General features: G+C 45.3%; 1 protein-coding gene and 1 non-coding gene across 2 annotated transcripts in view; both read left to right on the top strand.

Annotated features, from left to right (window-relative positions):
- TEX14 (testis expressed 14, intercellular bridge forming factor) overlaps positions 1-24,204 on the top strand; it is an 86,063-nt gene that overhangs the window by 23,570 nt on the left and 38,289 nt on the right. The window contains exons 2-9 of the mRNA XM_028109397.2: positions 2,983-3,097; positions 6,758-6,923; positions 8,409-8,545; positions 12,167-12,248; positions 13,504-13,634; positions 14,761-14,874; positions 15,927-16,050; positions 19,830-20,008. Coding sequence (XP_027965198.2) covers positions 2,983-3,097; positions 6,758-6,923; positions 8,409-8,545; positions 12,167-12,248; positions 13,504-13,634; positions 14,761-14,874; positions 15,927-16,050; positions 19,830-20,008 — 1,048 coding nt within the window. The remainder of the gene's footprint in view (positions 1-2,982; positions 3,098-6,757; positions 6,924-8,408; positions 8,546-12,166; positions 12,249-13,503; positions 13,635-14,760; positions 14,875-15,926; positions 16,051-19,829; positions 20,009-24,204) is intronic.
- LOC114214030 (small nucleolar RNA U3) lies at positions 2,140-2,352 on the top strand. The gene has a single exon (XR_003610305.1). It is a non-coding gene; the product is annotated as a small nucleolar RNA U3 (small nucleolar RNA).

Genomic DNA, 24,204 nt, shown 5'->3' with positions numbered 1-24,204 from the left:
TCTCTCTCTCTCTCTCTCTCTCTCATGAATAAATAAATCTTTTAAAAAATTTTAAAAAATAATTTTTTAGTTCATGAACTTCGGGGATTAACCAGTCTGCTACCCTAAACTGTAGTTCCTTCCTAACCAGAATTATGAATAATCGGTGATTTTATAAATTAGGCTGCTTCAGGTATATGGAAGCAGGCAGAAGACAGGCGATTCCTGGGTCACAGAATTGAGTGATAGTTTATTACTCAAACCACAGCAGTAGTTAGACTTTTAGCTTTTTTGGTGCTGGTTCCTCAAGCCCTAATTCCCACAGAGCCATGCAAAGAGCTATATAACATTGCACACGTGGTGGGTTGCATTACGGTAGAAGCACCCTGAGCTTATCTTCTATAATGGACAGTATAACCTTTGCTCTAGAAGGAGCTGTTATCTTTATTATACTGGACAGTGAGCATGCCTGTCCTTTGCTCTAAAGGAAGATACTTTATCTTCCAAAGTTTGATATACACACATCTTCAAAAAGATAGTCCAGAACACAGGGCAATTAGTGCCTTACTTTCCTGACATGGAGACACAGGAGCCATCCATGGAGAATTGTTTTCCCACGTTGTTTTTGCTGCTCCTCTCTACACTTAGGCTTGCTAGGTCAAGTAAGTTTACCTGGCACTGAAGAGAGATAAATTGGCAGTTTCTGCCCTGAAGGTTACGGGAGATAGTCTGGTAGGGAAGAAGACATGCCACAGATACTTGTAACATAGGGAGACCTGAGCAATAAGAAATGTGAACCCCACTAGCACTGCTCTCATCAAGAACAGTGATCCTTCTTACTAGATTTCTCCAGTCTGATGCTGTTGACTGATGCTCCTTTTTGAAACTCTTATCCCTTGTCACTGTGACCCATTTGTTCCAGGTTTTTCTCTTACCTCTTTTGGTTTCCTTCTCTTCCTACTTTTTGGCTTTGTCCTTTCAGCTTGCCCCTTAAAATGTTAGTGGGCCTCAGGGCTCCATCCTCAACTGTCTATTTAGGTAGAATGTTTTGTGACTCACTAACCGCCATGGCTTTAAGATGACATATTATAATGTTAAGGACCCCTATCTTACCCAGTTCTCTGCACTGGACACCTTTGCTTGGATTCATTCTTTTAGTACCAGGTGTTTGGGATATTGTGGGTATACAAGGTCATTTCATAGTCTCTGCCCTTCCCAGACATAGTCTCATGCAAAGAGCGGCATTAATCAAATAATCACTCATTGAAGATGTTGGATCTGGTTAAGGAGGTCAGGCCCTGAGACAATGACACTTGGACAGATGTCGTAATGATGAACTGCAGTTAAGTTGGGAAAGGGATTGGGAGAGAATTCTTGTCTGAGGGAACAGCTTTTGCAAAGGTTCTGTGGCAGAAGGGAATATGGCGAGCAAAAGAGCTGAAGTTCAATAGGGCTGAAGTGAGTGGGGAACTTGATGCAAAATAAGGCTGGAGAGTTGGTGTGTGGGCCAGACCATGGACGGCCTGATAAGCTATGTCAAGTTTTGTCTTTAGCCCAAGAGCGGAGAGCTCCTGAAACTTTAAGCAGAATTATGTATTTTGTTTTGTTTAAACACCTTTTATGTAAATAAAAATTGATTTGTTAAAAAAAAGAAAACAAAGAACATTTATTTGGTATTTAGATCACAGGATTAAGTTTAAAAAACCGGGAGTGTTTTGCAAAACTCTTTGGCTTTAAGTCATCGGTTTCATCATCCACTTCCGTTTTTCTCGAGGGGGCGGGGTGGAGAAAGGATTCCTCGCTTCTACCGTCGGTCTAAACTGAGGCGCGTCCTGGAGTTCCGGCGCGCTGTGTAGTCGTCAGCGGTCTACGTAAAACTGACGAGGCGGAATTGCCGGGCAATGGGGTGGGAGGGGTCAGTGGGAAAAATGCCGTGCGATTGGCTGTTTATCAGCCGTATGTTAATTAAAATGATAACTTGAAATGTCTTCTGAAACGCTTTCTGTTCAAAAACGCTTTGTCGAACTTTGGTAATGGAACAGTTCTTTGGGAAATACATACTAATGTACATTTGGAAAGAATAGTGACGTTAAATAAAGTCACCATGGGTAAAATGTATGTGGGTTTCTTCCACTTTGGAAAGTTAGGGGAGGTACGGTTAAGACTATACTTTCAGGGATCATTTCTATAGTTCGTTACTAGAGAAGTTTCTCTGAACGTGTAGAGTACCCGAAACCACGAGGAGGATTTGTAGTGTTCTCTTCTGAGCGTGAAGTCGGATTTCGGTGTTGCTTTTGTAACTGCCGGTTTCCATTGATGATCGTTCTACTCCTCCTTGGGGGAGTTAGAGGGAGAGAACGCAGTCTGAGTGGTTTTGTGTTTTTATGATCGTTTAAGATAGTTTTTGTATTTTCTTTGAGGTTTATTTTGTGCGAGCTTTGTGGTTAGTTTTGAAGGTTATTTGGTGTTATTCTTGTAATCAAAACGATGGTAGCTGTCGTCCTGATGATTTTTATATTTTGATTTCATGGGTGGGGCGGTAGTGTTGTGTTTGGGACCTTTGGTTTTAAGTTTTAATGTTATAAATGAAGGGCTTATGTTGTACTTGCCAAGTAGAGTTTTTTCATTTTTTAGCGTACGGTGTTTGTATTACAGGTTTTATTTCTGAAAGTATGGTCGTAGAAGCCGAACGTCACTTGACGTGGGGCTGAGTCAAAGAATCTGAGGAGAGTGTTGCTCTTACCCGAGAAAACTAAACCACTTAGGTTTTTTCTAGAAGTTTTGTGTGTAGTACTTTTGATGAATAAACGTGGTTGTTTTAATTTATTTTTAGTCTTTGATGTTTGTGGTGTTATGAAAGGGTTTGTGTTTTGGAGAAAAATTTATATTACTAATATATGATAATACTGTGTAGAGAAATCTTTGTTTTTTAGCATGAGCTTTTCTAATTTTATACTAGGAAGTTTTCTGATATTTGTATTCATTTTTGCGTTTACTTTGCAGGAATTTGTGTTGATGCAGTTAACTCCTTGGGCCAGACTGCACTTTTTGTTGCAGCATTATTAGGCTTTACGAAATTAGTTGATGTTCTGGTGGATTATGGATCAGATCCAAATCAGTAAGTATAATGAGATGGCTCTTTAGAAAATAGTATTCTTTAAAAATGAGTTGGGGCATTTGGAAAACAATTTGAGAAGATATTAAAAGAACCTTTACTAATTTTTTAAGAGTTTCTTTTCTAGTTTTATTGGGCTAAAACTGACATATAACATTCAGTTTAAGGTGTACAAACCTTTACTAATTTATATTAATGAAATACAGTTGCACAGCTATGTTGAAACATAGTTTTAACTGCTAATGAAGTTTTCTGGGCAGTTTTACTAGGTCCAGTAAAATAAGGGGAACTTAATTGCTATCTATTAAATAGTACTGTGTGCATATTTCCACCCCAGGTTATAATTTGTATGATTCACTTAAGCAGTTTAACATACCCACCAACCAATAATATACTTGACATCACTTTCTCAGGATCACTTGCCTTGCTCTTGTAATTGTGGTCCAAAAGAATATGAGTTTAACAGTTGGCCCAACTTTTAATGTGGAACGGTGTAGTTTGCTTTTCTGAGGGCTTTTCCAGGCACCAGCTCACTTGATCTTCACAACCACCTCCTTGAGAGGGAGGGGACAGCAGGTACTTTTACAGTTCCTATTGGACAGAACCAGGAACAGGTTTTGAACACCTACCATGATTCTAGCTGATTTCCACAGGAATTCCAGAATATAATCATAAACGTCATAAAGTAACATTCCCATCTTACATGAGGAGGCCCTGCTTAATGTACTTTAAAAAGTATTGATATCAGAAGATTTGGGGGGCTTTGTTTTGTTTTTTGTTTTTTATAGGGTTGCTTGCTTAGTGGGAGAAAACTTGGAAGTTTCCAAAAGTATAAAGAAAAAACACCAATTGACATTAGAATTCTATAACCCAGATATAAATTGATACAGTGAACATTTTGCTGTTTCCTTCTAGACTCACATATACTCTCCTGTCCTGTGTTAATGTTTAATTTCAAAGCTCAGAAAGAAAGGGCTGGCTCATCTGTTTGCAGGTAACAGTGCAGTAGGAGGCCACACTGGGAATCCCTGGCGTTCGTAGCAAAGATGCAGCATTTTCCAGTCATCTGTAATTATGTCTGTTTTGTGGAGGCTTAGAGTTGGATTCTTTAAAGAATAAATCATTCAAACATTTAATATTCCAGGTTAGGGAGCTAAGGCCCAGAAAATTTAAGTGACTGGCCTATAATGGTGTGTTAATGATTAGAGCTGAGACCAGGAGCCCAGGCATTAAGAACTTAGTTTGACTTTCCTTTTTAGAAGTCCCCATGATGCCAGGGGGAGGTAGGAAAGGACATTGTCAAAGGGGGGGAAGGCAAACCCCTTGGCTTTGTATTTTGTGATAGGACTGTTTTCATGTGACCTAAAAAATATCTGTTGATCAAAGTGAAGGGAAATTTCTGGGGGGAGGTTGTATTACTAAGTGCTCAAAGGAAATGCTGTGATGGCACAGACCTATTGAACTCACAAAGTCAAATACCTGTGGGACCAAGTGGAGTTTGTGGGCACAGGCTCTCTCTAAGAAGGGTTAGGTATTTGTTGCTCCTGGGTAGGAAAGGGAGCCAGGAAGGCCAGATCTTCTAAATTTCCAAGAGGCTGAAAATCCCAATTTTTTTTTTAAGATTTTATATATATACATATATATATTTACTTATTTTTTATTATTTATTTATTTGACAGAGAGAGAGAGAGCAAGAACAGGAGCACAAGCAGGGGAAGTGGGAGAGGGAGAAGCAGGCTTCCTGCCGAGCGGGGAGCCTGATGTGGGGCTTGATCCCAGGACCCTGGGATCATGACCCGAGCTGAAGGCAGATGCTTAACAACTGAGCCACCCGGGTGCCCCAAGATTTTATATATTTATTTGAGAGCGAGAGAGAGAGCATGAGCTGGGGGGAGAGGGAGAGGGAGAAGCAGGCTGCCCATTGAGCAGGGAGCCCAATGTGGGGCTTTATCACAGGACCCTGAGATCATGACCTGAGCCGAAGGCAGAGGCTTAACTGACTGAGCCACCCAGGTGCCCCTGAAAATCCCAATTTTTAATGTGAAATCTCCCAAATGTTAAATATTGTCCATTATTTTATTTTATTAATTAAAGATTTTTAAGTAGGTGCTACACCCAGCATGGAACCTAGCACAGGGCTTGAACTCACAACCCTGAGATCAAGAGTTAAATGTTTAACCTACTGAGCCACCCATGTATCCCTTGTCCATTATTTTAAATTCCTTATTTAAACACTATGTCAACCTAATAAAACATGCCTCTGAGTTGCCAAATCACTCTGCAGGCCTCTAGTTTCAACCTCTAGGAGGATTTTATGGTTCTTACAGTGCAGTGTGCAATAGGAGACTGAACTACCAGTAGGAGAGAGCTCATAATGAGCTATCAAGTGGGTGCAAGCCAGCCTTGTTGGCATCACCTGGGGAACTTGTAAAAAGCACACATTCCTGGGCCTCATGCTTGCAGGTTCTGATTTAGTCTGGTGTATACTCTGACACTCAGTGGCCCGTTCACTAAATTATGGTACATACATTAGAATACTATGCAGCTGTTAAAAACAATGGAGGTGACTTGTATATTGTCATATGGAAATTTCTCCAAGATACAGTTAAGTGAAAAGACTTAAATGCAGAACAGTTTACATAGCATATTCTTATTCCTCCCTGTATATGCAGAGAACATTTCTGAAAGCATACAAAAACATGTAACAGTAGTTGCCTTTGAGCAAGAGAACTAGGGGTCTGGACTGGGAGACTTTTTTGAAAGATTTTATTTATTTATTTATTTAAAGATTTTTGTTTCTTTTTTTTTAAGATTTTATTCATTTGACAGAGAGAGACACAGTAAGAGGGGGAATACAAGCAGGGGGAGTAGGAGAAGGAGAAGCAGGCCTCCCGCTGAGCGGGAGGTTATGTTATGGACACTGATACTAACAGTGGCTCTATCCCAGGACCCTGGGACCATGACCTGAGCCAAGGGCAGGCGTCCCTAAAGATTTGTTTCTTTAAAGATTTTATTTATTTGACAGAGATAGCAAGAGCAGGAATACAAGCAGGGAAAGTGGCAGGCAGAGGGAGAAGCAGGCTTCCCGCTGAGCAGGGAGCCCGATGCGGGGCTTGATCCCAGGACCCTGGGACCATGACCTGAGCCGAAGGCAGACGCTTAACCGACTGAGCCACCCAGGCGTCCCCAGAGTTGTGGATTCTTAATCGGATTGCTGGTGCTAGGGTTTTGCGGGCCTCTACTGTAGGACTTGGGAGATAGAGAGGGATGGTCTCTGGTTGGGCTGTGCTTCACCACCCCGACCCCAGGACGCTATAGTCATGAAGAAATTGTTTCAGAGCAGCCAGTATCAAAAGGCAATGGGGAAGGGAACACCAGATTTAGAACCAGACCCATACCTGAGTATGAATCTCAGCTTTGCCCTTTTGTTTCCTCATCTATTAATTGGAACATGATACCACCTTGAAGGGTAGAGGTAAGGATGGAAAAAGGGGATGTGTATAAAGCTCCTATTGGCACAGCCTCACAAATGGTATTATAATCCTCCTTCCAAAGGTTGCCTTTGTAGAAAGGGAGCCTTGTGTCACCCATTGACTGCCCCCCACCCCACTCTGTGGAAGGCAGGAATGTTATGGACACTGATACTAACACCTCCCCCTCCAGCCGCTGCTTCGATGGAAGCACTCCTGTTCACGCAGCAGCATTTTCAGGCAATCAGTGGATCCTCAGCAAACTGCTGGATGCAGGGGGTGATCTTCGACTCCATGACGAGAAGGGTCGAAACCCGCAGACCTGGGCCCTGACGGCAGGGAAGGAGCGCAGCACCGCGGTAAGGATGGGCCTGCTCTGTAGCCACAGCCAAGGCAGAGCACTGAGCTGGGAGTCAGGAGCCCAGGGGGCAGGGAAGGGCTGATCGTGGGGACAGCACAGGGCTTGCAGTGGCCTTGGCATTGGCACTGGATACACAGGCCTGGGTTGAAGCAAGTTAAACAGCTATAAAACCTCAGGCAAATCTAGTGAAACTTTTTGGTCATCCATTCAGTGAAGAGGGAGAATAATTGTAATTTTGACCCTTAACTAGCACTAACTACACATCAAATGTTCTGAATTAAATTAATTAAATATTAAGTCATTTAATCTTCACAACTCTGTCAATGAGATACTGTTATTGTCCCCATTTTACAGATGGGGAAACTGAGGCCCATTGACATTTTGTAACTTGCTGAGGCCACACACTGGCAGGTGTGATGTGTTCGAATGAGGTCTAAATAACATAACAAATGTAAAGCGTAAAGTGCAGGCACAATACTGGGCACATGGGGGAAAAGGGAGGTGGGCAGAGTCCTCCATTCCCTCCTTCTGGTTCTCCAACTCATTAGCTGTTGGCCTTGGACAAGTAATTTTGCTCCTTCTGCCTCAGTTTCCTCATCTGTTGAAGGAGTTGGACAAAATTTTTTTCCTTTTTAAAGTAATTTATTTAAATTCAATTAATTAACATGTAGATTGTAGATTGGATTCTACAATGTGCTATTAGTTTCAGAGGTGGAGTTCAGTGATTCCTCACTTACGTAATACCCAGTGTCCATTACATCACGTGCTATCCTTAATGTCCATCACCCAGTTACTCCATCCCCCCACCCCCTCCCCTCCAGCAACCCTCAGTTTGGTTCCTATGATTAAGAGTTTCTTATGGTTTATCTACCGTTCTAATTTCATCTTGTTTTATTTTTTCCTCCCCTCCCCTTTGCTCCTCTGCTTTGTTTCTTAAACTCCACATATGAGATCATATGATAATTGTCGTTCTCTGATTGACTTATTTCACTTAGCATAATACCCTCTAGTTCCATCCATGTTGCAAATGGCAAGATTTCATTTTTTTGATGGCTGAGTGGTATTCCATCGTATATACATACCACATCTTTATCCATTCACATGTTGATGGACATCTGGGCTCTTTCCATAGTTTGGCTATTGTGGACATTGCTCTATAAACATTGGGGTGCAAGTGCCCCTGCAGATCACTACATTTGTATCTTTGGGGTAAATACCCAGTAGTGCAATTGCTAGGTTGTAGGGTAGCTCTATTTTCAACTTTTTGAGGAACAGGGAGTTGGAGGAAATTATTGCCAAATCACCTCCCTGGAAACATCTCCATACCTGTAAAAAATCACCTGGGCCCTATCCTTTCCACAGATTTCCCTGTCAGGGACTCCTGGCTCCTCAGATCTTTCAGGTCAGAGTGTTCCAGGTCCACTGAAGGCCAGGGTAGCTCTTAGTTCGCTGCAGCATTGAACATCTCCGCGGTATGTTGCAGATGGTGGAGTTCATGCAGCGCTGTGCCTCGCACATGCAGGCCATCATACAGGGTTTCTCTTATGACCTCCTGAAGAAGATCGACTCCCCTCAGCGGCTCATCTGTGGCCCACCCCGGTTTGGCGGTCTCATACAGGGGTGAGTGCTGCCTTGAGCAGAGTGGGATATTTGGCATCACCCCAGCCTTCCTTGTAGGAGCCCTGCAACATGGGCCACCAAGGTTCCTCCGTGTTGGTCCCATCTGGCATCTGGCCCACTCTAAGTGGTGAACTCTGACAGAGTGGATGTGGCCACTGCAGAAGTGGCCAGAGGAGCACCTTTGGCGGCCCTGCCCCCATGCAGGAATGTGGGGGGTTGGGCGGGGAAATGAGTTCTGGGCTCTATTGGGAACCACCCTGAGGTTAGTGGTTAACAAAGAACTTTTCGGGTCTGAGGAGCTCAGCAGAAAACTCCTCAGTAGAGCAGCCAACTGACTTTTGTGTCATCTCCCAAAGCATGGAGAGAAAGCTCCTTTATTCCCAAGATTGCAAAACATGAATGCTTAACTTAACCTTCCTCAGGCTGTTTTAAGCTGGTGTGAGAGAACTGCTGCTAGCTGGGTGGGCAGCCTCCCTGCCCCCATCACTGGAGGTGGACCTCAGGCTTCTTTCCATGCTCAACTACCTAGCTCTTTTAAATTCTTAGGGCGTTATTGACTTAGGGTTTGTATGCACAGAATCCTTTCCATTTTAATTTTCTTTGATGGCATGACTTTCTGTAATCAGTGTCTCTAGACTTGTCACACCCTCATGGTCTCCCTCTTTCTTCTGTCCTGCCCTGAGCAAGTCCTGGTTTTCTTCCAATGAGCTGGATATCGCTGGCTTCTCAGGAAAGATGAGTTAATTCCCTTGAGGACTAGTTATTCCTAACTGCTCCTCTTGCTGCCCCTCTTGTGGGTCAGCATCTAGAACAACCTTTTATTTTTTAAAGATTTATTTATTTATTCATTTGACAGAGAGACAGCAAGAGAGGGAACACAAACAGGGGGAGTGGGAGAGGGAGAAGCAGACTCCCCACTGAGCAGGGAGCCTGATGTGGGGCTCGATCCCAGGACCCTGGGATCATGACCTGAGCCGAAGGAAGATACCTAATGACTGAGCCACCCAGGTGCCCCTAGAACAACCTTTTAAAAATGGAAATCGAGGGCGCCTGGGTGGCTCAGTTGGTTAAGCGACTGCCTTCGGCTCAGGTCATGATCCTGGAGTCCCGGGATCGAGTCCCGCATCAGGCTCCCTGCTCAGCGGGGAGTCTGCTTCTCCCTCTGACCCTCTTCCCTCTCGTGCTCTGTATCTCTCTCTAATAAATAAATAAATTCTTAAAAAAAAATGGAAATCGAGTTGTGCCACTCTGCTAAAAACCCTTTAGGGTAGGGCATTCTCCATAGCTATCAGGATAAACTCCCAAATCCCTTATCTGACCTTGGAGGCCCTACTGGGTTCAACTCCTGTCACCTCCTTGCCTGCCCCTGCCACTCCCCCTTGTGTGGAGCTCCCTCATTCAGCGTTTGGAGAGACTTGTCCCAGTTTGTAATGATTTTATTTATATATGTTCTTGCCTGTTTCTAATAAGACTGAACACTGCCAACTGAGAAAAGGAGGTAAAACTGAACAAGAGACAAAGGCCTTTTATTTGGGGGTCTCAGAATTGCAATCCAGGGAGCACAGATTCTGGTAGCCAGCAGAAAAGTGGGGAAAGTGAGCCTTTTTTATGAGAAAGAAGGGGGGTAATTATATAACAGATAAAGAAAAGAAGAGAAAAAAAATTTGTTAACTGGTGCTAACTGCTTGAGCTGTTTTTAATTACTCCCTATTTTATTGGTGCTATCAAATGGAGCTGTTCTTGGTAGGCATTCATTAACTATTCTGTCTTAAAGTTCATACCAACAGTTTTATGGTGTGAATACCTTTTGTTCTGTTGAATTTCATGGGCAACTTCTTGTAAAACCATTGCTGCTTCTGTCCCAGTTCAGGAGTTCATTAGTCAGAAAGAAAGACGGAGCTTCAAAATGGAGTCTCTCATATTTTATAGTTAGATGAAACATTATTCTTTTTATGGGGTTGGACCACAGAGTGCCTAACGGAAAGTAGAGTGGAAGTACGCACATCTCCCTTTTTTAATGTAAAGAAACCACATGAGTCCATGGGATAAGAATTGGCCTCTCAGACCTGAGTGGTGCCATGTCAGATAAGATTCCTCACAGGTACGTGTTTACATCTCAGAGCCTGGTTGGGGGAAAGACAATTGAGAAGAACGGATGGTTGTACGGTTGTAGATAAGCGGAGTCTGTTTTCTCCCCTCCACCCAGCTGAGCTTACATAGACATGGCCTGAAGAATTTAGGGAAAAGAGCAAGAAATGTGGTTGATCTGAGTGCAGTTGTTGCCCGGGTCCCTGCTTAAACAGAGCTCCTGCCCTCCAAAGAGCCACTCACACAGCTGGGCAGCCCCAGTGGGGAGGCCTGCCCTTGCTGCCACCTCAAAATCTGTTCCCCTGCTCAGGAAACAGTTGCTGTCCCCTAGATCTTCACTTAACCTCCTAGCACTTTAATGTGCAGAAGGGACAGCCTGGCCCGAGTTGCCAAGGAGATAAAGCCTGGAAGTACTTCCGAAAGCAGAAATCAAAGAATTTACTTCTGTACATGAAAAACGGGCACATGGAGCCTCACAGAGCTCACATGGGGTGAGGATGAGTGCACGCTGTCACCCGCAGCTCCTTTGCCATTTGCTGAGGAAGGGAACATGGCTCTGGCAGTAGCAGAATGTTTTGTTCTTCAGTCTGAGCCCAAACTACTGAATCAGAAAGCATTAACTGAGAACCTGCTGCGTGCATGGCACTGTGTCAGCCTCTGGGAGTGAAAGAAATAAGCCACTCCTTTCAAGACACCTTCAGTTAATGGGGGTCCCAGTGTGCAGGTGCTGGTTTGGATGTGGTATATGGGAAGAGAAGTGGCTGAATGAGCAGCATCAAGGTCTGGTCTCTCCTGCTGCTCTGTGACCCCCGGCTAACAGGTTCCCTCTCTCTCTGGGCTTCATTTGTCCCATCTATAAAAATAAAAGTTGAATAAAGTATGTTTTGATTCTTTCCAGCTTTGACCATCTGAATTAATCCCCCCCAACCTCCCCAAACTTAGCAGTTTCAAATAGCAATAAACGTTTGTATCTCATACAATTTCTGTAGGTCAGGACTCAGGGAATGGCTTAGCTGTATGGATCTGGCTCAGGGCTTCTTACAAAGTTGTAGTCAAGATGTCAGGTGGGGCTTTATCATCTGAAGGTTTGGGACTGGAGGATCCAGTTCCAAGATGGCATACTCCCATGGCTGACAGATTGGACCAGGGTGTTGAGCTTCTCCATAGGGCTGCTGGAGTGTCCTCACAACATGGCAGCTGGCCGCCTTCAGAGCAGGTAATCGGAGCATCATCGGAACAGAAGCCCTGATGGATCCAGCCTTGGAATTCAACCACTCTGTCATTTCTTCAGTGTCCAGTTGGGCTAACAGGTCTGCCCTATCTGACCTGTAAGGGGTTTCACAAAGACAGGATTACCAGGAGGTAGAAATCACAGGGCCCTCTCACAGGCTGGCTGTTATATCATCTGTAGTTCCATGATAAAAAGTAGTCAAGACAAAATGAACTACACATTATCCTAGCTTGGTTCAGCATTGTTCCTCTGGATATGGGTGGTTAATTCTTAACTTTTCTTCCATTTAAAACTATTTCTAGAAACCCTAATGGCTCTCCTAATCGTCTGTTTAAAGCTGGAGTCATTTCTGCGCAAAATATCTACAGCTTTGGCTTTGGGAAGGTAAGAGGCTACCGGGGACACCCAGCATTTGCAGGGCCAACTGGAGAGCCACCTGGCCCTGGCTCTGACCCCCTACCCCCAACTTTGCGCAGCTCTTCCTTCCTTATCCTCTTCAGAGAGGTAGTTCTCTTCTTTTACCACTTTTTTTTTTTTAATATTTTATTTATTTGACACAGAGTGAGTACAAGCAGGTGGAGTGGCAGGCAGAGGGAGAAGCAGACTCCCTGCTGGGCAGGGAGCCTGATGCAGGGCTGGATCCCAGGACCCTGGGATCATGACCTGAGCCAAAGGCAGACTTTTAACCGACTGTGCCACCCAGGCGCCCCTTCTTTTACCACTTCTGCAGAACAGAGACCCGTCAGTGCTCTGTCCTTACAGAAAAATAGAGAAAGCCCTGGGAAGTTCCCTTGAATGACCTTGTGCTACATTTGGGGAGTTTAGAAAATGATCCTTTAATTAATTCCCAGTGAGGGCCCCAGACTTGTCTCCTTGAAGAGAAGCAGAGAGCTACACTGACCCCTTGGATCTTTGTGTGTGTGTGTGTTTTAAGTTTATTTATGTATTTATTTAAGTAATCTCTGTACCCAGTGTGGGGCTTGAACTCAGGAGCCGCAGATCAAGATATCGAGTCCAAGAGATGAAGAGTCGCAGGCTCTTCTGACTGAGCCAGCCACGCGCCCGCCCCTCTCCCCTTGGGTCTTATTTGTGATTGACTTGCCCTCCATAAGTTTTTATTGGAATGCCTTTAAGGAATTGAGATTTTGAACTGAGAAATGTTTTGAGGGAAAATAGTATCTTTTAGGTTCTTGGTTCTGCCCATCAGAGAGAGACGTTTGGGCATGTAGCTGGGTGTCTGGGTGCTGCTTGCCGACAGTTTAGTCTCTAGCCCTACGTCTGCTGGTTGTGCCAAGGCAGCCTTGGTGGGGAGGTGGGGAGAAGGAGTGTTGGCTTTGGTCGCACATGGGCTGGGGTTCTGTGGGGGCCTGAGCCTCAGCCTGGTACTTCAGACAGGTGTCTGACCTCTTTTCATGAGCCTTGGCTTCCTCAATAGTGAAAGAGAAAGAATATTACAACCTTGCAGGGTTTCTAGGCAGACTAAAGAGAATAAAAATTAGAGAATAGTGTCCAGGGCATAGGGGAGTTCAGCAAGTTGGTCAGTAGCCCCTATTGTTATTTTAGCTGACTGACAAGATTCTTGGGGCATTTTACTTTTCCTCTTTTCTCCCCTTGATTTGACACTGTGCTTTGCTTTCAGTTTTATCTCACAGGGGGAGCACAGCTGGCCTACCTAGGATCTCTCCCAGTAATTGGAGAAAAGGAAGTGATTCAAGCTGATGATGAACCTACCTTCTCTTTCTTTAGTGGCCCCTACATGGTCATGACCAAGTAAGCAGAAGCTGGCCCGTGGGAGGTCTGATGTAGTCCCACAGGAAGGGTGGGCTTCATGTGACTCCCTTATTTGTGGAGGCTTTCTCCTCCAACACAAGGAAACATGAAAAACAGATGTCTAAATCAGGGTTTCTCAACCTGGACACCACTGATGTTTGTGGCTGGTATCGTTTGTTGCTGGGGGCTGTCCTGTGCATTGTAGGAGGTTTAAGAGCATTCTCTGGTTCTACTCACTAGATGCCAGTAGCAGCCTCCACTGACCCCCTTCGCCCACAGTTGTGACTGTGACAACCAGAGTGTCTACAGGCCTTGCCAGATTCCACCCCCTCCTCCCCTGCCCCATTGAGAACGACTCATGATGCTGTTCTAACCTCTCTGTTTTCTAGAGAGTTTCAGGAAGCTTAGTGGTGACTTTCTGGCCTCTGATTTAGGCCAGAGGGTATTGATCAAGGCTTCTGTGGAAGCCAGAACGGGCATCAGCTGCAGCTCTCAGCAGCCAACTGCAGCAGGAGCGGCAGTAAGGGGATTTGGCTATGACAGAAGTCCTGGGGGTGTTCTCAGTCCTGCCTTGGGCAGAGTTGTCCTGCCCAAGGTCTCTTGCTCTCCTAGAACCTGGATATATCTTCCCTGCCTCAAAGAAGCACTCTTCCAAAAAGGCCTCTGCCAGCCTCCTGAGGCCCTCTGTCCCTTACAGATACACCCTTGTTTCCTGCCTGTGCCACAGATTTGTAGCCAGGTCCCCCCTCCTCTTTGTCCTACTGCTGTGGTCTTTGTCCAAGTCATCAGTATCCCTCACCCAGACTGGCCTCCTAGCCAGCCCCCCATTCTCTGATGCCCCTTCCTACCATTCCCCACACTGCTGGTGCTGTTGTTTTTCTAAAATGCAGACCTGATCGAGTCACTCCCTCCCTTGAATCCTTCAGTGACTTCTTGCCACCTATACTAAGTTCCCCAGGGTGCTTTATGATAGGGGGAGGAGGGGGGGAGAAGGGGAGGCGGAGGGAGGACTCAAGGGTGCAGGGTGGGGGGGCGCTTTATAGATTCCTTGTAATACCGCTTCTCTGGTCTTCGGCTGGGAGAGCTGCTCACTCCCCGCTGCTCACACTTTCTCCTGTCCTTGTAGCCTGGTGTGGAACGGGAGCAGGGTCACAGTGAAGGAGCTGAATCTCCCCACCCACCCTCAGTGCAGCAGGCTTAGGCTGGCTGACTTGTTAATTGCAGAGCAGGAGCACAGCAGGTGAGGAGAAAGTCCAGGGGCCTGGTGCATTACAGTCCAGGTCTCTTTACAGACCCAGGTTCAGGGCTATACAGTACTGTCCTTGGGGTGTGGAGACCAGCCCCCCTCAGCCTCAGTATTTCCTGACTGTTAGAATGGGTTCATTTGACTTCCAAGGGCTACCAAGAGAGAGAAGGGGGGTTAATGAATAGCCAGAGTGGTGGGGATGGTGGTGGTGAGGGGCTTAATTCTCTTAGTTGATTGATTTCCCATAACCCGTGTCTCTGATGGTCAAGCCTCCCATTCAGCAGCCCCCTGAGGCCCTTCCCCTTTATGGCCTTGTGCCCATCAGGACAGCATGCATAGTCCTGTCTTCATAGACCATGGCTGTGCATGAGATCCACACAACTGAGGAACTGAGTCTCTGCTACTGAGGACATGCTCAAGGGTGTACCTTCTACCCTGGGTTTCCTGTGGCTCCAGGGTCAGCCCTTCAGCTCCTGCTGAGGCAGGATCTTGATTCATGGTTTCACTCTGGGACTGCTGAGTGAGTGGACCTGGTTCCTTGAGTAGGCCACCCAACCCCTGCAAGAGGTGTGTTAGAGGCCAACCTCTTCATTTTGAGGAAGTCAGCGTAAAGGGACCCAAGGAAGCTGGAAGGACACATGTACACAATGTGGACTTTGATATGAGACTGAGGGGTGTGTGACCTTGGGCAAGTTCCTGACATCTCCCTGACCTTAGTTTCCTTATCTCAAAAATGAGTAGAAGGATATATATATTTCTTACAGGTGGTTATTAGGATGTGGATGATGTGTGTAAAGTGCCTGATCTGTAGCTCTTGGCAACAATGTTGTTGTTACTGGTGACTCTTGAGTCCTCAGGGTTTGATCAGTGAGAGGCCATAGATTCCCCTACCCCCTACCCCCCCCCCCGTTTTCTTAGAAAGACATAATGTACAAATGCTATTTGTTTAGAATGTGTTCAAGGGGCCTAGAAGGAAGGAAAGCACCCATTTTTTCCTCCTATCTTCTTTTCCCTCTGCCTTATCTGAAGCTGCTTTTGTTTTGTAGCAAGCTCCGGCACCCCCACCTGCTGCAGCTGATGGCTGTGTGCCTGTCCCAGGACCTAGAGAAGACCCGCCTTGTGTATGAGCGCATCACTGTCGGCACACTGTTCAGTGTCCTCCACGAACGGGTAAATGGCTGTTTCCAGGGATTTTGTCTTGCTGCCCTCCCCACTTCTCCCCATTGCCCTATTCCCCTACCCCAGCAGTGAAGTTTCCATTAATGTGTGCGGGAAGATAAACCTCCTCATTCTTTACTTTCTAGGGCTATATATGCACCATTTAAGGCTGATAAGCACCTGGCTGGAACTAGTGTAATTTTATTGTTGTCTGTCCTGTTTTTTCATCAGAACTCTAAGAGCTCAACAGACCTAGAAAACAAACAGATGCATTTCTAGCTAACTGTAATCAAACAACCCTTGGCTGGCTTGCTTGTTTACTTACTTGCTTGCTTTATTTGTTTATTTTTTACAGATTTTATTTATTTATTTGACAGAGAGAGTATGTGTGCACAAGCAGGGGGAGTGGCAGGCAGAAGGAGAGGGAGAAGCAGGCTCCACCGCATTGACCTGAGCCGAAGGCAGATGCTTAACCAACTGAGCCACCCAGATGCGCCAACCCCTGGCTTTAATTCCCTGTATTTTCACTTGTGTCTTTCAGGACCTTTGCTGTAGATAGAGGTTTGTTTATATACAGACCTGTATCACTCCCTCTCACTTTTCAAATTTCCTTATGGGAACATCTTCCAGGGCCCACAGACTCCCTAAAGAAGTGTGCTTTGGGCTGAGATGTGGCTTCAGAGAGGTTCTGAAGCATTTGCTTTTCTTTCTGCATGACTTTGTTCTACAGACCCTGGGCAAGAATGAGAAGAGACCCTCCAGGAAGGGTCCTTCCCCAAAATGGCTAACCATTCCTCCTGCCTGAGGACTTCCCATTAGTGTTATTTCTCCTTCCCTCCTCATCCCTCTCTTTTCTTCTCTTGTCATTTGATGAAGCCATTACCTTAAAAGCCATTTCTCTGGGGCACCGTGGCTCAGTCATTAAGCATCTGCATTCGGCTTAGGTCATGATCCCAGGGTCCTGGGATCGAGCCCCGCATCGGGCTCCCTGCTCCATGGGAAGCCTGCTTCTCCCTCTCCCACTCCCCCTGCTTGTGTTCCCTCTCTTGCTGTGTCTCCCTCTGTCAAATAAATAAATAAAATCTTAAAAAAAAAAGCCATTACTCTGGGGAACAGGATAGAGAGCCCAGAAATAAACCCACACTTATGTGGTCAGTTAATGTGCAACAAAGGAGGCAGGAACATACAATGGGGAAAAGACAGTCTTTTTATCAAATGTTGTTGGGAAAATTGGACAGCCACATGCAGAAGAATGGACCACTTTGTTACACCATACACAAAAATAAACTCAAAATGGATTGCAGACCTAAATGTGAGCCTTGAAACCATCAAACTCCTAAAAGAAATCACAGACAGTAATCTCTTGGTTATGGGCCTTAGCAACATATTTAAGGATATATCTCCTCAGGCAAGGGAAACAAAAGCAAAAATAAATTACTGGAAATACACCAAATAAAAAGCTTATGCACAGCAAAGGAAATCAACAAAACAAAAAGGCAACCAACTAAATGGAAGAAGGTATTTTCAAATGAAATATCTGATAAGGAGTTAATATCCAAAATACATAAAGAACTTATATAACTGACTACAAAAAATGCCAAATAATCCCATTAAAATGGACAGAGGACCTGAATAGACATTTTTTCCAAAGAAGACATAGAGATGGCAAACAGACACATGAGAAGATGTTCAGCATCACTTATCATCAGGGAAATGCAAATCAAAACTACAGTGAGATATCACCTCACACAAGTCAGAATGGCTAGAATCAGAAAGACAAGAAAAAACAAGTTTAGCGAGGATGTGGAGAAAAGGGAACCCTTGTGCAGTGTTGGTGGGCATGTAAATTGGTGCAACCACTGGAAAATAGTATGGAGGTTTCTCAAAAAATTAAAAATAGAATTACTATATAATCTAGCAATTCCACTACTAGGTATTTATGCAAAGAAAATGAAAATACCGGGGCATCTGGGTGGCTCAGTCGGTTAAGTGTCTGCCTTTGCCTCAGGTCATGATCCCAGGGTCCTGGGATCAAGCCCCACATTGGGCTCCCTACTCAGCAGGAAGTCTGCTTCTCTCTCTCCCTCTGCCTGCCACTCCCCCTGCTCATTCTCTCTCTCTCTCAAATAAATCTTTTTTTTAAAGATTTTATTTATTATTTACTTGACAGAGAGAGACACAGCAACAGAGGGAACACAAGCAGGGGAAGTGGGAGAGGGAGAAGCAGGCTCCCCGCTGAGCAGGGAGCCCGATGTAGGGCTCGATCCTAGGACCCCAGGATCATGACCTGAGCTGAAGGCAGATGCTTAACGACTGAGCCACCCAGATGCCCCAATAAATGAAATCTTTAAAAAGAAAATGAAAATACCAATTCAAAAAGATATGCAGCCCTATATTTATTGTAGCATTATTTATAATAGCCAAGATATGGAAGCAACCTGTGTCCATGAACAGGTGAATGGGTAAAGAAGATGTGAGATATATATACGTGAGTGGGTATATATGTATGTGTATATATGTATGTGCATAATATATGATATGGATGTATAATATATAGGATATATGTATATACATATATATAATGTGAAATTATTATAATGTGAGATATATATCTCACATATGGAGTATTAGCCATTAAAAAGAATGAAATCTTGCCATTTTCAATAATGTGGATGGACCTAAAGAGAATATTATGCTAAGTGAAATAAGTCAGACAGGGGTGCCTGGGTTGTTAAGCATCTGCCTTCAGCTGAGGTCATGATTCCAGGGTCCTGGGATAGAGCCCTGCATGGGGTTCTCTGCTCAGCCGGAAGCCTGCTTTTCCCTCTCACTCTGCCTACTTGTGCTCTCCCTCTCTTTCTCTCTCTCTGTCAACTAAATAAATAAAATCTTAAAAAGAAATAATCAGACAGAGAAAGACAAATATATCATTTCACTTGTATGTGGAAACTAAAAAAACAACCAACTAAACAAACAATAACAGACTCATAAATACAGAGACCAAACTAGTGGTTGCCAGAGGGGCAGCGGGTGGGGGATGGGCAAAATAGATGAAGGGAATTAAGAGGTACAAGCTTAACCTTATAAAATTATAAGCCATGAAGATGAAAGTATAGTGTAGGCAATATTGTAATAGTGTATGGTGACAGATGGTGACTCTACTTACTTACAGATGGTGAGCATTATGTAATGTATAGAATTCTTGAATTACTGTGTTGTACACCTGAAACTAATACAATATTGTATGTCAGTCATACTTCAATAATAAGTTTTGTTTTGTTTTGTTTTCAAAAGAATGCCTTTTCTCTGGGGAGAGATCAATATGAATTTAATCAGCCAGATACGTTGGTGTGAGCGTATTTCTTTCCTCTTAGGCTCAATCCTCTTGTTGGGGCAGGGGCTGGACTGATCCTTTAGGCTTCCAGGTTCTCCCGGCAGCACAGGCTTGAATGGGGGGGGGGTGGTGCAGGGCAGGTTCATTGGTGGTGGGATGGTGGTGGTGAGCCCACCCTGGAGACACATACCAGGCTTTGAGAATTTTCTCCTCGTTTTTTTGTGGTGTAAAGTAGCTCAGTTCAGGAAAAGGAGTCCAGCTTTGGAGCCAGGGGCCCCTGGGTCAGTGGGACTTTAGGCCAGTCACTTAACTTCCCTGAGCATGAGGTTTCCCATTTGTAAAATGGGGACTGGGGGTAGCTGTGAGGATCAGTTGAAAAGACTGGAAACTGCAAAGCATTCTGCCTCATCCGGGGCCCAGCCCTGTTGCTCCTGGCCGTTTTACCCCTTGATTCCAGCGCTCCCAGTTCCCCGTGCTGCACATGGAGGTGATCGTGCACTTGCTGCTCCAGATATCCGATGCCCTGAGATACTTGCATTCCCGGGGGTTTATCCACCGCTCCCTCAGCTCCTATGCCATCCACATCGTCTCCACAGGCGAAGCAAGGCTAACCAACCTGGAGTATATGACAGAAAGGTAGGTGCTGTAGAGAAAGAATCTGATCTGGGCGGGCCTCTTCATCATTGGTGGTCTGAATTGTTAATCACTGGGGAAAGAGGTTTCCCAAATGCCTTGCCCTGTCTGCCAAGGTTAGAAGGACTTTGGGGAAGTTGCTTCTGCTCAAGACATTCTCATTTTAATAAACACTTAACAAGCAAGGGCCCCTATTAGCCAGTATGTGTAAATGCTCTGTCTACTTCAAAATTTTCAGTGGCTTAACACAACCAAGGTGTGTTTCTCACTCACATTGCAGTGTAGTGTGTGTGTTGGAGGGAGGCACCCACTGTGTTCCAAGTTCCTCCCATCCATAGTTCTGCTGTCTCCAAGTCCCAGTCCCCCACTGTGGTCTTTGCATTGCTGGTCAGTGAAGAGAGAGCATGGAGGGGCACGTGGTATTTAGGGGCCAGCCTGAAGTGGCTATATCATTGCTTCCCACTTTGTAGTCTCCTCCTCACTGCAGGGAGGCTGGGAAATGTGTCATAGCTGTGCATCCCGGAAGGACAGAGAGGTGATGGGTGCTGACGAGCCTTACAGTTGGTCACGCCTCCTACTCCTGGGCAAGGTACTTGGCTGCGTGGACACTAAGGACATTCCCTGCCCTCGAGGGGCTCAGCGCAGTGAGGGGGCAGAGACAAAAACAACACCCTCATTCAAGGGTTGGTGGGTGGGCTTCATTTTCCATTTGGCAGGAGTCAAAGTCCTCCTGAGAGTTGGGGGTACCTGCCGTCTCCTGTCTCTGGGCTCTGGAAGGCAGAGGACCTCTCGTGTGCTTCCTTGCTGCCTTCCATAGCTTGAGCTTCAGCCCATTGTTGGTTCTGCTCTGCTGTGAAGCTTCAGCCACTGGGCAGACCTCTTGCTCAGCCCTGCCTACCTCAGCTTACCTTTGCCCCCACCTATGCCCCCTCCCCCCTCAATCACTGAGGCTTTGTTTCAGTTTCTTGCTGGTCATTGCTCCTCACATATTCTGTAATGTATTTTTCTCACTATGTGAAAAGCTCTGTGAGGGCAGGGATTTCTGTTTTATCCACTGCTGTATCTCAAATGCCTAAAACAGGACTTCACACAGTAAGCGCTCAGCATATGTTTTTTGAATAAATGAAACAGACTCACTTCCCAGACTGCACATTCCCCTGGTCCTTCTGCCTGCAGAGCAGAGTCAGGGGGCTTGGTTGTATTTGGCCCATGTGGGCCTTGGTGAAGAGTTTGAATTTTTTATCCTAAGAATGACACGAAGGGCTTTTTTTTTTTTTTTTTTTGAGCAGGATGGTGTCATGAATGATTGACAGGCTAAGAAGGTCCCTTTGGCTCCTGCATGTGAAGAAGGGGCTGAAAGGGGACAAGAGAGAGGCAGGGGGACAGTTGGGGTGTGACTGCAGCAGTTCTCCACGTGAGTCCTGTCTCCAGTCTAGCTGCTCAGCCTCAGATCTGGTCCATTCTCAGTTCCAGTTTAAACTTTCCCATCTCTCTGCATTGCCTACAAGATGAAGTCCAGGCATTTTGCAGGGTGTGGAAGCCTTCCAAGGTGGGGCTCCATCACAGTGCCAGCCGTGTCGCTTCCCCCTCCCTGCCTGGCATCGAAGCCACTTTTGGTCTAGGCCATTTCTGGGTGCTGCTCCCCGCATCTGGAATAGTCAGCACTCACCTGTTTATCCTCTTAAACTCACCTCAGGCACAGTCTCCCACCACAGCCATGAAGCCTATCCTGAAGCCCTGGTCCCCACAGCACTTTGTGTATTCCGTTCCTCCGCAGCCAAGTGTGTCTGTCCCACCAGAGGGTGACCTCTGGGAGGGCAGGGACTGTGCATGTTCCTTGTCAGCTCAGGGCCTGCCACATAGTAAGTGCTCAGTTGAACGTCGGTTAAATGAACAGAAGAGTCTAGATGATGAGGAAACTTTAAATGGTTCAGAATGGGATTTACCACTTTGGCTCTGTGTGCGGGAGCAGTAGAAGCTAAGGGATTTGGACATTTTTGCCTTCCATAACAGAAGAGGCTTTTCCAGAAGGCTGCGTTAGAGTCCAAGCTATTTGCTGGTGATGGAGCGCCATCTGTTGTTGATAGGGAGGCATGACTGCTTATTCTGCCAGAGCTCTCCAATAGAAATGTGAATCCTAGAGTGAAATAGATCTTTGGAGATGGCTCAGCCCAGCCTTGTCTTTTACAGATGAGGAAACTGAGGCCCAGAGAGGGGAAGAGATGGTCTCAAGTTACCCAGCTGTGGCTAGAATGAGGTGGTAGAGGATGTTTCCTGGCTATCAGGGCAGAATGGATTGGAGGTTAAAGGTAGGAAGCCCAAATAGGAGGCCGTACTTCCGGGCCTGGTGGTGACTAAGGAATCAGAATAGAAGTGAAAAATATGAGATGCACTAAAGAGCTGGGGTCCACAGATGGGTCAGGTAAGGGGCTTGGAGGTAACTGAGTAGGAAGGTGTGTGTTTTCTTTTGGATTTGTAGACCTCAGAATGGAACCTCAGGCAGAAACATCAGTCAGCAAGCAGTTCCAGCCACAACAGCATACCCTTCTTTGACAACTGATAACATGAGCTGAGATCCAAGAATCCAGAGTAACTTTCAATTCCACATTTATTTTTGGTGACACTCTATTTGGGCTGGTTGGTTTGTTGAGTGTCATTGTCAAGGGTAACACTCCATCTCGTGGCATAAAAATGATACAGCAGTTTTTCTTATTCTTCTACTCCTTAATGGAATCTTTAGAACTGGAATTGACCTTGCAAGTGATATCACATAGCCGTAGCCAAATGTAATTTTAATGATGTCAGAGATGAAGCCTAGAAAAATATCTGCCCCAGAATGACAGCCAGTAAAGAAGCTCCCCCACCCCCCAACTAGCTTTAACTGAGAAGGAAGGCGGATTGTAAGAGAAGAAGGTGAGTGGATGTAAAAGAGAAAGAATATAAATGCTGGTTGTGACTTGTCCCTTGCCAGAGCCTTAGACAAGCCTGAGAGGCCTGAGAAGGTAGGTGAGTGTTTCCCTTGAAGAACCACCCCACAAGGTGAAGAGCCAAGCATGCTAGGTCCTCAGAGTATACCTCTGATAGTAAAACAGTCCATTGCTTGTTCTGTGATATTAATATGATATTGGCATGCCTCTAGGCTGTTCATGCTATACCGGGCCACGCTTAACTATTCAGCAGTACAACCAAAAAGTCAATACCAACTTTTCTAACTTGATGGTTTCCTGAACTCACTACCATTTACCAAAAGGTCTGCTGGAAGAAATATTATTTAAGGAACTTTGCTCAAAGTCTGAGACACCCATCCCATCCTTCAAATCTACCTTTTGCCAGACCAGCAAAGAACTTCTGGTCACTTGCTTTTTTAAAAATTTAACTATTGGAGCACCAGGGTGGCTCAGTTGGTTAAATGTCTGTCTCTTGATTTTGCCTCAGGTCATGATCTCAGGGTCATCAGATCAAGCCCCACGTCAGGCTCTATGCTTAGCAGAAAGTCTGCTCAAGATTCTCTCTCTCTAAAATAAATAAATCTTTAAAAAAAATGATCTGCTACCGTTTACAGTCTTTACCAAATGCCTACCATGACATTCATAATAGTAACTTACTTATATGTCCTTTATGGCTCAGACTGTTGCCACACACAAGATCTCATTAGATGCTCATGGCAGCTGTAGACAGAAGTCAGTGCTGACCTCACCCTGAGGACTCTTTTTTTTTTTAAAAGATTTTATTTATTTATGTGACAGAGAAAGAACACATAAGCAGGGGAAGCAGCAGGGAGAGGGAGAAGCAGACTCCCCACTGAACAGAGAGCCTGATGTGGGACTCGATCCAAGACCCTGGGATCATGACCTGAGCTGAAGGCAGACGCTTAACCAACTGAGCCACCCAGGCATACCCCCTTGAGGACTCTTGTTGGCCCAAGAGACATTTAGGATGATCTGACTTAGTTTTCAAGGAATCTAGTTGGGAAGTTGAGTTTTTCAAGCCAGGCAGTGCACTTTTGAGTACTGAACTGAGAAGGGTTGGTCCCAAGAGGGCAGAGTTCAGAGAATAAGCAATCACAAGGAATTGGAGGAGTCCCACAAGACTTTGATAAAGCAGATGGGGCTTGATGGGGTCTTGAAAGAGTCTTATACTCATTTATTCAAAAGTAGGCATTGAGGTCCTCATGTAAGGTTAGCTATACATGATATGAA

This window comes from Eumetopias jubatus, unplaced genomic scaffold (genome assembly GCF_037043125.1).
Source record: "Eumetopias jubatus isolate StellerSeaLion01/CBP00866 unplaced genomic scaffold, mEumJub1_p1.0 scaffold_10, whole genome shotgun sequence".
Taxonomy (NCBI): domain Eukaryota; kingdom Metazoa; phylum Chordata; class Mammalia; order Carnivora; family Otariidae; genus Eumetopias; species Eumetopias jubatus.
This window is presented reverse-complemented; position numbering and strand designations above follow the sequence as displayed.